Below are 12,460 nucleotides of genomic sequence, written 5' to 3' on the forward strand. Positions count from 1 at the left end.
TGTGTGTGTGTGTGTGTGTGTGTGTGTGTGTGTGTGTGTTTATAGAGCTCAGATTCAAATTGGTGCTGTGCAGACTACTTTCCTCTGAGTACTGTACCTCTGCAGCAATCCCAGGATCAATTTCCAAGAAATCACCTGCTCCACAGTCAGTTGAAAATCTGAAGATCTGACTGTCACATTACTCAGCATGTCAAGCTCATCTCAGTCTCTATGAGCTGTTAGCGTTGGAACAAATTTCTCAGGTTTTGTTGAGTTTGCCTGCAAAATACAAGTAGAACTTCCTCATGGGGTGGTTTTAATACAGAGCACACATTCTACTAAATAAATGACACTCAGCAAACACCTTAGAATAGCTGTTCTCTCTACACATATTCTGACTCTTTTTATTAGTCCTGGGACTGTCAGTGCTTGGGTGTTTACATAAGGAAATCAAATACTGTTTATGCCTGGTGTTATGAGAAGGGAGCCAAGATGATGGCTGGGAGGAATATGGTATGAACACAATGAAGCGCTAAGTTCTTGAGGACATGGCCTGGAGTTGCTTAGCCAGTGTTGCCTGTCCATTCTTTTTCGCTGTGAATAACCTGCCCCTCCTTGGGGGAGCATCTCAAGCCCACCCTCTCCCAGGAATCTCCACTGAGCACTGACTCCTCTTTGTCTTTGTGCATTCCAGTTAAATGTTGTTAGTTCAACAGAACCTTGTCAATCCAGGATTCTTTCAGCCAATCCAGAGTCTCTTAATTCAGAAATTTTTCTGTGCCTGTATCTCTACTCCAGAAATATGAGGATGGACATAAAGGGCACCAAGGCCTTCAAGTGAGACCTATGTGTTGAAGGCAGCTATCAGAGGTGCTCTTGCATAATCCCTCATTAATGCCCACCCATAGTCACACTTACAATATAGCAGGTACTTCAGAAGTAGATAGATGGGTTGAATCGGTGAATGAGGGGTGGGTTATTGGGTAGATGGATAGGTGGATGGATGGATGGATGGATGGATGAAGGATAGATGATGGATGTTGGATGGATCATGGATGAATCATGGATGGATGATAAATGATGGATGATGGATGGATAAGTGGATGGATGATGGATGGATAAATGGACGGATGATGGATAGATGAGTGGATGGGTGGGAGGGAGAGAAGAAATAAGGGAAGATGGGGAATCACTTCCCTAACCAAGGATGCTCCCATCCTTGCTCCTCTCAGCTTGACAGTACAGTGTGACTCCTCCCAACTTGGAAGTCTCTGTTCCTCCGTGTCTGCACGTATCACTGAGCACCACACACTGCTGGGACATTTGCCTGTGGAGGGAACGAGCCGGCCTTCCCACATGACTGAGCCCCAGGATCGGCAATTACCCTGGTACCCTCCCACTCCTCAGCCCAGAACAGCTTCCCACAGAGGCCAGTTTTAAAGGTGTATCAGACTCTGGACACACAGCCTGTAAGTACAGCTTACCTGCCGCTGGCCTCTGGTCTGGCCCCCAGGACTCCATTAGCCCCTGCAGACTGTGGGCAATGTGGGTGGGGGATGTGCTGAGTCCCCTGCCCCTTCAGGGCAGCATACCCCACAGACCAGGAGGTCATGTGCATGTAGACTGGATTCTGAGGGAGCACCTTACTCTGAAATAGAGAGCTGATGATAGATTAAATCAAGACCCTTTCTTTGGAGGCAGCAGACCCAGGCGGGAATCCTGACTTAGCCACTAGCTGACCATTGACTTTGAAGAGGCCTCTTCCCTTACCTGGGACCAATTTGTTTTTTGAAGAGATGGGTTGTGAGCCCCTCCTCCGAAGGTTCAGGGACAGAACTTTAAGGAAAAGAATACAGAGAGAAGTGTAGAAGGCATTAAGGGAAAAAGGGAGACAGACATGCAGAGGTGTCACACAGAGGGCTAAAGCAGAGAGTTTCCCTAAGCAGGAGGAGCAAAGAAAAGCTAGAGAAATCTGGAGCAAGGCAGGATGAACCTGTGGTCAAGACAGGTAGAGGTATGAAGCCGAAGAAACACTGTGGACTGGGACAAACACCTGGCTTCTCTCTTTCTTCCAGGACTTCCGCCATCAAAGCCGAGAGGAAACTGGTGGGTAGGACATCCTGGCAGTACAGACCGACCGGCAGAGCACAAGGGAGGACCTAGGCCAGAGACTGGCAGCCAGATCAGGTGAGCAGATGAACAAGCGCTTTGACTTTATACTGTGGGTATATGGGGATTATAATCAGAGCACGGAAACATTCTGACCACAAGCTACAAACACCTGCAGAGTGGTAGGAGGGCTGTTTTCCTAACATCTGCGATGGGGCTTTTAGCCCTTGTTCTAAACAATAACTAACTTCTTTAACTTCTTTTTTTTAATCTTTTAATACTTGTATAGAGGAGTTGCCACTTAACAAAGCAGTTTGTGAATACAATGCATCTCGATCAGTACCCCTCGCATCCCTCCTCTACCTACCCCTTCCCTTACTTTCCTTAATTTTGTAGTATAGTCAGTCAATTCTTGACTGCATTCTCTCTGCACATGTGTGGTTTGATGGCACATCTGTTGCATTCCACACAGTCTCTTCTCCCAGCAGGCCTCAGGCAGTGACGAGCAACAGGTAGCCCCACCTCCATTCATCCCTGACACTTCCATCGTTCCTGATTCAAAGTCAGGCCCCCAGCCCAGGTCTGCCTGACTCCAAAGCCCAGTGTATCCAAACACTCGCTGCTCCCCATTTAAGCTAACCACCCATCTGGGCCCTTGGTGGAAGGACAGAGCAGTAGGAAGCCTTTGGGGGTGACAGGCCTTGCTGTGCTCTGTGGCTGAACTGGGTGATGGTAGTGTTTCTTTGTGTAGGATGACGCACCCCATTCTGTTCCTCTGGCTGCTGGTGGCCAATCTGGATCCTCATGCCTGTGGCCAAGGGATCCCTGACCAGGAAAATTCTTCCACATCAGAGAACCAGAAGGCTGCTTCCTTCCTGAACAACTGGAGCTTTGCATTCAGCCTATACATCCAGTTGGTAATCTCCAACCCAGGCACCAATGTGCTCTTTTCTCCACTCAGCTTCTCCATTCCCCTCACACTGCTGGCCCTCCAGGCCAAGCCGGAGGCCCAAGATCACACCCTACAGAGTCTGGGATACTTCACCACGGTCCCCAAGGCCCAGGCCCACACGCACTACGGCCAGCTCCTGCAAGCCCTCCTGCCGCCCCCTGGGAAGTGCCAGGTGGACACCGGCAGTGTGCTGTTTGTGAACAGCTATCAAAACCTGGAGCAGAAGTTTGTTCAGACAGCCCAGAGTCTGTATCACACCAAGGTCTTCCTTGCCTCCCTGGGGAATACTCAGAGAGTCAAGCAACAGGTTGAGGCAGCCTTGCAGGAAAAGACCCACGGCAAGATCAAAAACCTTCTTCTGGACATGGAGTCACATTCTGTCATGATCCTGGCCAACTATATTTTCTTTAAAGGTAAATAAACCTCTACTGGTCATGTGGAAACCCTCTTCACATGTGATTATCCAAGATGCAATTTCCTTTCCTCACCTTACATTGCTTTTCCTGGGCCTCTTCAAGGCTTCATTCTGTGGATTCCCTTCTCTCTCCCATCTCTTCAGCCTCTCTCTTCTGCAACCTTCCTCTGAACACCCAAACTCTAGTTCCCCCTTATAGCTATAATTCCCTAGTCTCCCTTTTCTGATACAACCGAACTTTTCAAAGGAGGAAACTTCACCCTGGACCAACTACACAATTTTCAAGGCCAAGTAACAGATGATTAGGTGGGTCTCTTCAGTCCCCCAAATTGCAGAGCCGTGACCTCATAACAGCAACCCCCCTGCAGATCACTGTGAGATCGCCAGGGTTATATCATCCTTGAAGTCAGCCCTGCCCACGTGAACTGGGCCATGCTACCTCCTGTTCCATAGCGCGTGAGTCTCCCTTCTAGCTCCATTACTCTCTGGTCCCACATGGTTTGACCAAGTGCCTCCCACCCATTGCACAAAAGACCCTCTTGACTACCCTTCCACACTCATGGTGCCTGGCTGAATCTGGCAGTGTGGTTGACATGCCTCCAGAAGCTCCCCTCTCCTGGGGTCCCTGTGGCCTTCTGACCCACCTCGCCCTCCCTCTGCCCCAGTCTTTCTCCCTCTCACATGCAGCCCACTCTCATGTTGATATGCCATAGAGTTCTTCCTGGGCCTGTTTTTCTTATGTGAGTCTCTCTCAGGCAGCTGGGCCACTGGCAGCCTCTAACCTCCCAATTGGAGCCTCCAACTCTGTCTACATTCCCACACCCTACCGGCCCCCTGGTCACCTCTTTCTATATAAAGTATCCCAAGCTTAGCATGTCCCAAGCCTGAAGAGTTTCTTCCTTCTATCTCCTCCACCCTTTAAAGCTGTCTTTTCTTGCTCTTTTTCTTCCAAATCTCAGTACTCAGCCCCAAATTCAGCCCAATCCAGTACTTCAAAGCCCATCCTACACCGCCCCCAACTAACTAGTCAGGCCTTCTGTGTCTCCTCACACCACAGGCCTAAAGAGAGTCTACAAGCCATGGTCTTCACCCATCGGACCTCCCTTCCCACTGACCATTGTTCTGTCCAGTGGTCACTATTCTAGTCCAAAGTCCATTATCTCTCACCAAAACCACTGCACCTGCTCCTTGGCAGGCCTTTCTGTCTGCAGCTTGCCTCCTCCCCAGTGCCCCTAGCCCAGTCTCCATGCTCAATTTGGGTTGACTGTTCTCCTTGACCTTGTATTTCAGCTTAGCTCTTTCAGTGCCCCTGCTCCCCATGGAGCCCTTAGAATGTCTTGCCATCACTAGGAGGAACCAGAGGGGCTGAAAATGAGACCTGGCCCAGCTGGCTCTTCACCTACATTCCTCGTTGCTCACGCTACCCTACCCTCTCTCCACCAAGACAGGCCTGCCCTGAGCTGTGGGAGCCCTGGCTCCTGCTGGCCCTAATATGCCACTGCCATTGTTTGAAGTATCCTTGGCTCCTCACTTCTCCCAGCCAGAAAGGACACGCCCTTCAGAGCCTGCTCAGAAATCAACTCCAGAACGACCTCCTGACCAGCTCCTCTAAAAGAGAAGGCTGTCGGCTTTAGGAATACGAACAAAATGAGACATCATTGTATCCAATCGTGATCGTGTCTCTGCCACTCAGGTTTAACTGGAAACCCTCTATTAGATTCTTCCCATTGCAGTTTGGGCCAGGCTTCCTGGACATTCAAATGGAGGTGGCCAGACAGCCAGTGGGAGGTGGGCCTGGTGCTCATGAGAGGAATGGCCTGGGGAAGAGAGAGCCTGGGGAAGAGGAGCCTTCAGTGGACAGGTCAGTTAGCCTGCGGATGGGGGTCACCAGGCCTCCCTCCTGTATTCTTCCTTCTCTGAGGACACACGGTACTGTGATGTTCTGAATACTACCGCAAGCACAGAGGCTCCTTTGCCCAAGACAGTGTACAGTTTTGTAGCATACTTGCTTTTGCTACAGCTGGCTACTGTGAGGACTCAGAGCTCAGAAGATCAGCTGCCTGGCTCTCCTCAGCACCTCCTGCACTAGCTGGAGCCCACAGCTTCATCCCTACTGCCCTGAAAGGCTCACCACATGTCCCTGGGGATCCAGACATCCTAGTTCCTGCCTAGAGCCTCAGCTAGCAGGGTAGAAAGGCAGGAAGCTGGCTCATGGGAGATAGAGTGGGTTCACCCTCTCCTAGCACTAAAACTCACAGACCTGCCTTCTAGCTTCTCCACAGGATGTCAGAGAAGGGGCCACTAGCCTACAGGTATATATGTTTTTATCTGTTTATTTTAATCATTCAATGTGTTTACTTGTAGATTTATAGGCACATTCTGGTTACTGCAAATGAGGAAAACTAGGCAGCCTGTGTTTCTTTGACTCTGGCTTCCTTTGCTTAATATAAAGCAGTATGGAGGTTCCTTAAAAGACTAAACATAGAGCTTCCCCATGACCCAGCAATCCTACTCCTGGACATTTATCCAATGGACCACAACCCAGGCCACACTAAAGCCACCAGAACAACCATGTTCACTGCAGCACTGCTTACCATAGCCAACCTAGATGTCCCTCAGTGGATGAATGGATCAAGAACATGTGGTATGGATACACAATGGAATTCTACTCATCCATCAGAAAGAATGATATTGTACCATTAGTAAGGAAATGGAAAGACTTGGAAAAATAATATCAAGCAATGTAACTAGCTTTATTTCTATCCATGACAGACATCAGTCTCCTTGTTTACCCTGCTCCTTGCATTCCCCTAGTCTCTCATGTATGCCTGTATCTCAGACCACAGAAGTGGTACCTGGCAGCTGGCAGCCTGAGCATCTGTCTCCCTTTGATTTCAGGGAAATGGAAATATCGCTTTGACCCAAAGCTCACTGAGATCAGACCCTTCTGGGTGAGTGAGGAGCTCACAATACAAGTGCCCACCATGCAGCGGCTGGGCTGGTTCCAGCTCCAGCACCGCTCAAACCTGCATAGCCATATCCTGCGGTTGCCCTATGCCTGCAGACTCACTGCTGTCTTCATCCTTCCTGATGTGGGGAGGACCAGGGAGGTGGAGGAGGTGCTGATGGAGGAGAAGTTTGACACGTGGACCCGACCCTTCCCGCCAAGGTAAGACCCCAGTTACCTCTGCTCCTTGACCAATGGGATTCTCCCCACAGTCCCCCAGCCCTGGGTCTGAGCTAGGACACTTGTGGATGAAATCACAGACAGTAATTAGTCAGGATGCAAGCACTCGGTTCTCCATGAGAGGGGAGAGAATTGGGTGAGCCAGCTCAGCAAAGATAGCCCCATCTAAATCATCTTTATCCCTTCTCCCATGTCCTCCCATTTATAGTTTGCATACTTGAACTGTATGCACTTAGAAAGCTAAGACTCAGCGCATCCCAGGCAGGATTTGAATGTGGCCCACACTGCGAGGAGGACCTCTGAATAAATGGCAGCTGGTGTGATAGTCACCAGGGATCAGAACTGCGGTATGCAGGGCCATCCCGAAGCAGCTCAGCTTTGTCACACTCTGGGATCAACTTGCTTGTTTTACTCAAGTGCTAGAGGTCTTTGCTCAAAATCTGACCAGCAACATTATCTTTATCTGTGAGTTTGCCCCAAATTTAAGATCTTAGTTTCCATCTCACACGTACAAATCCAACTTTTCATTTCATCAGAACCTAGGTGATTCATGAGAAACCAAGCTGGGTACCAGTGGCTCAGGCCTGTAAGCCTAGCTACTTAGGAGGCTGAGTGTGGAAGGATTGCTGTTCCAAGTCAGCTCTGGGTAGAAAAGACCAGGAGATTCTGTCTCAAGGTAAGAAGTTGGGCACGGTGACAAGCACCTGTCATCCTAGCTTCAATGGAAAGTTTAAAATAGGTGGATCACCGTCTAGACAGAAAATAAGATATCAAAAAATAAACATTGCAAAAAAAGAGCTGCAAGTGCGGGTCAATACTAGACCACCTGCCTAGTAGGCACAAAGCAACAAACACAAAATTGAGAAATCTTGATCCAGACCTCAGGTAAATCCCGAGGCTTCCAGGCCAACCTTCCAGTTCCCTATCACTACAAACCACCAAGTGCTGAGCTGGGTGATTTCCACACCTGTCCCCAGGCCGCCATCCTGCCCTTGTCTCTGTGTTATAGGAAGTCTGGCAACAACATTCTGGATGCCATGCATAAGATGTTAGCCTTCCAGCTTCTTTGTGACAAAATCTGTCCCTAGTCATTGCCAGATACCAATCATTTTCCTGATGAAGGATCATACAGTCAGCTTTGGAAGGCAGAATCTGCCACTGTCCTCAGCCCTGCAGCTTCTTTGTTCCCCCAAATGCCTGTGTGAAAAGACATGGAATTGAGACTCTTAGAGAATTTTCTCATGTCTCCAAGGCCCCTCCCAGGCCTGTGGTGTGGCTCTCTGTTGCTCAGTTCATTCAGTTCTATACATGGAGCCATGAAGAGGCTCTGGATGGAGAAGGAAGAATACATACTTCCTTGTGGCTAAAGCAGTTGAGAAACTAAAGCTGGGCCCCTAGGCACACAGACACCACCCAGCTACCACACAGGAAGGGTCTCCGAGTCAACTTGGATTTGCCTCTGTGTGTGTGTGTGTATGTGTGTGTGTGTGTGTGTGTGTGTGTGTGTGTGTGTGTGTGTGTATGCTAGTGCTGGGGCTTGAACCTGAGGCTTCATGCTCTTGCTTTTTTGCTCAAGGCTACCAGTACTATCACTTGAGCCAACCTCCATTTCTGGCTTTTTCATTATTTAAAGATAAGAATCTCCTCAATTTGTCTACCGTGGCTGGCTTTGAACCCACACCTCAGCCTGGTGAGTAGCTAGGATTACAGGTGTGAGCTACCAGCTCTTAGCTTATGCTTTTGAGGAACAAATTTGGAAAGGTAACCACAGGAGCAAGCAGGAAAATGTGGCAGGCAGTTTCTGCCCTGGGGCCCTTAAGATGTTTTAGAGACAAGGAAATAGGAAAAGATAGACAGTCAAACAGACAATCTGACAGCCTTTCTCGTTTTGCTGGCTACAACCCCTCTGAAAAACAGCAGCACCGCTTCGGTTAGGAGTCAATCCTAGTGTTTTCAGAAATGGTGTGACTTTGGGCAAACTCTTAGCCTCCTCCTGCCCTGCCTTATTATCTCATTTGCAAAGTAGACACCATGGGCAGCTGTCCTCAGAGTTCCAAGGAGGGGAAAAAGAAGCTGGCTGGGGATACCTGCTTATTGCGGGCTTAGAGTCCGCACACCACCATCTATCCCACTCCACTCATCTGTGTGGAGATCACCAAAAATAGCATTGAAGCCATTTTCTCCTCTCTTCCCTCGGAGTAGCAGGAGGAAGCTGTATTTCCCTAAATTCTCCTTTCTGGGGAGAACGCAACTGGAGCAGGGTGCGCTGCTGGCCAACAGTGTGGATCTTTTCAGTTACCGCACAGGCCTCTCCGGAATCACAGCACAAGCCACGCCCATGAAGGTCTCCAGGGTAAGTTCAAAGGCCATGGGGACGTACTGTTTATATGGATGAGTGTGTTTTTCACCTTCCTGGTTTTGAGCAGGACCCAACTGCCACCCGCCACCCCAAGGCCGTCCCCTGCTTGGTGGAAATGGTGAAGTAAATCATCAGCCCCACCAGCTGTCGTGAGCACAGCTGTCTGTCTCAGAGGCAACCAAGGGAGGGGGCATGCCAAGCTCACTCTTTGGAAGGAGGCAGTGGGGAACCTGAGGCAGTGGGGAACCTCAGGCTGGGTGCCTGAGCAGTCTGACCCCTCCAGCCCAGAGATGGACACCCCGCATTACACAAGTCTTGAAGAGAGTTGGGCAGGGATGGGCTGTCTGATACAGTAAATTGCATGGGGAGGAGAGCCTACATTACACAAGAATGGAGTGGAATCTTCCCCAAAGAAAGAATCTTGAAGTTTTAATGGCAAAGAGAACAGAAGGAGAAAGTGGCCACAAGTACTGGCTGGCTTTGGGCAAAAGCAAATGACAGGGGAGGGCTGTGAGTGGTCATGGGTGGGGAGGGCCATGGATGAGCAGGGCTGGGGAGGGCCATGGGTCCAGCTCCTGGGCCAAGGGCCACAGGACCTTGATCACCAAGCTGAGGTGCTTGGCTGGTCATGCAACGCGTGAGTGAGGAAGCAGGCTCCTAGTGGAATTTGAGCATGAGAGTTCCAGCCCATGGAAGGGACCATGTCTCAGCTACCGAGGCCAGCAGAGAACAAGCTAGAGAGGGACCATCAAGAAAGAAACTGGGTATGGAAAGAAAGGTCGGAAAACAAGGGTTTTTAGAAGGTAGAATGCCAGCACTTGGCAGCTTGCAGGAGTGCATAGGGTCAATAAAAAGAAAAGAATTTTCTGGAAGTCAGGGAGTGTGTGACAAGCTGCTGGGGCATCACAGGAACACGGTGAGCTCTTCCCCAGACACCCAAGCTACCTGTGGGTGAGAGAGTGAGTTAGAGCAGGAGACCAGGCAGGAAGGGAGCCTGAGGGCTTCAGTGTCCTGGAGCTGTATAAATGATTACACTGAGTCATTACCAGGAGACAGGATGTTCCAGGTCCTGTCTCTAGTCTGGACAGTACCAGGACTGGATTCTGAATTTCCTGGGCCAGGACCACATGGAGGGTCTGAGGTGGGGGGCAGGAAGTGCAGTACCTACTTGGTGAACACTGTGACCCTTGGTCCCCAAAGGCAGAGCACTGGGCTGAACTGACTATGGACGAAGGAGGAGAAGAAGAGGAAGACATCAAGGACCTCGGCTCATTTCCCAGGCAATTCATCCCTGCCTTCCACTTCAACAGGCCCTTCCTGTTGCTGATCATTGAGGAAGTCAGCCACAACCTTCTCTTCATGGGGAAGGTAGTAAATCCCAATGTAACTTTGTAGGTGACAAGGGAATGTTCTCTTGTCCCCAATCCCCATCCCCAGTGGGCTTCTGAAGGAAAAGGAAGACCAAGAGCAGCTCTCAGGGTACACCTGGCCCGGGTACACAGTTCACAGGTCCATTTTCCGATCTTAGCTCAAAGCCACATCCAGTGATTGTTCCCTTCACAGGTGATTGAACCAAGGTACAAAACACAACTTTGCACAATCAGAAGCTAAGCTCACTCCCCAATATCCTTCTTGTGATGGTCAGCCATGTCACTCTTTAGGCCTTTACCAGCTTCATGTTCTCTTTTGGCTTCTCAGCTTTTCCTTCCCTTCTGATTTCCTCAGACCCTTGCCACTCAGATTTTAGTACAGCTACCTTTCTTCATAGGATCAACTGCATGAATCAATAAGTGACAACCTTACAAGCGGTGTTTGGGTGGACAGGTGTATCCCTGGAAGGGCTGGGAAACCACTGAGAGTATCTGAGGGGTATGTTTGTGAGATTAGAGAGAGCAGGATTGTTTATCATGGCTGCCTGATGGCTCCTGACATGTGTAGGTTTGCAGAGTGTCATGATTCTCAGTCTCTTCAAGGTGGCTGGGAGACAGGGCCTGCAGAGAATGTCTCTGGGTATCTTTGATGAAAGAGCTTACTCAATATTCTGTCATATGTGAATGCTTGCATACTTCGGCTGTTCCCATAAGAGATGACCCAGCAGAAAGATGTTCAGTGGCTCTACATCTCCAGCCCTTATACACTCCATCCTAAATAAAGACTTCCTTCCATCACCTTTGAGTCTTTGCCTCACACTGTGTTGGTCCCAAATCACTTTAGCTACTGACCTGATTACTTCTTTCACTGGCAAAATACATGCAATCCCTTGCCTACCTAGAGGATATGAGATAGATAGATAGATAGATAGATAGATAGATAGATAGATAGATAGATAGACAGACAGACAGACAGACAGACAGACAGACAGACAGACAGACAGAGAGGCAGATAATCATTTCCTCTTCCAGCTAATACACCATTGCTTGAAAAACTATCCAAGTTAGGGTAACCAACCATTTCAGTTTGCCTGGAAATAAAAGGTTTGTAGAACATGGAATTTTGAGTTTCATGACAAGAAAGTCAAGGATATGCTAAAATCAGGAACTCGGTTGTGGAGATGTTGGCACAGCTCTATAATTAAAAGTTATTGAATTATATAGGCTGAAACAGTAAATTTTATAGGTTTTAATTTCAATGAAGCAGTTAAAATTTTTAGAAACTAATATGCTTAGGAAGAAATTTCATTGCTTTTAATTTACATATTAGCATACAAAGTTTAAAAAGTTTATGAGATAATCACCATCTCAAGAAGTTAGAAAAAGAGCTGGGCGCCGGTGGCAACGCCTGCAATCCTAGCTACTCTGGAGGCTGAGATCTGAGGATCACGGTTCAAAGCCAGCCCGGGCAGAAAAGTTCGTGAAACTCATCTCCAGTAAACCACCAGAAAACCAGAAGTGGCCCTGTAGCTCAAGTGGTAGAGCACTAGCCTTGAGCTGAAATGCTGAGGTACAGCACTCAGGCCCAGAGTTCAAGCCTCACAACTGACAAAAAAAGAAGTTAGAAAAAGAAATACATATCTACTAGAATGATATAGAAGAATGGAATAGCCAAAGCAAACCCACGCAAAAAGAACAAAGCTGGAAGCACCATATTTTCTGATTTCAAACTATATCACAAACTCTCGGTATCAGAAACAGCATGGTATAGGCATAAATACAGATACTTAGACCAATGGAACAAACCTAGTCTCTATGTCCAATTGATTTTCAACAAAAGCGTAAAGAACACACAATAAGAAGAGGACAATTACATTCAATATACCTACATAAAGATGAATCAAACCCTTACCTTATATATGAGAATCATCTCAAAAGGATTAGAAACTTAGACGTTAGACCAGAGACTGTAAAACTATTTTTTTTTTTTGGGTCCAGTCATGGGGCCTGAACTCTGGGCCTGGGCGCTGTCCCTCAGCTCTTCAGCTCAAGGCTAGCGCTCTACCACTTGAGCCACAGTACCACTTCC

General features: G+C 48.5%; 1 protein-coding gene across 1 annotated transcript; it reads left to right on the forward strand.

The window, feature by feature from the left end:
• Positions 1-1,412: 1,412 nt before the first annotated feature.
• Positions 1,413-11,056, forward strand: LOC105984484 (alpha-1-antitrypsin-like). Its single transcript, XM_013014674.1, has 6 exons — positions 1,413-1,448; positions 2,055-2,166; positions 2,840-3,453; positions 6,354-6,624; positions 8,845-8,995; positions 10,202-11,056. Exons 3-6 carry the CDS (start codon positions 2,841-2,843, stop codon positions 10,394-10,396), a joined length of 1,230 nt encoding a protein of 409 aa, XP_012870128.1. The 5' UTR covers positions 1,413-1,448; positions 2,055-2,166; position 2,840; the 3' UTR covers positions 10,397-11,056.
• Positions 11,057-12,460: the final 1,404 nt, after the last annotated feature.

The sequence above is a fragment of the Dipodomys ordii genome, unplaced genomic scaffold (genome assembly GCF_000151885.1).
Source record: "Dipodomys ordii isolate 6190 unplaced genomic scaffold, Dord_2.0 Scaffold2, whole genome shotgun sequence".
NCBI lineage: Eukaryota > Metazoa > Chordata > Mammalia > Rodentia > Heteromyidae > Dipodomys > Dipodomys ordii.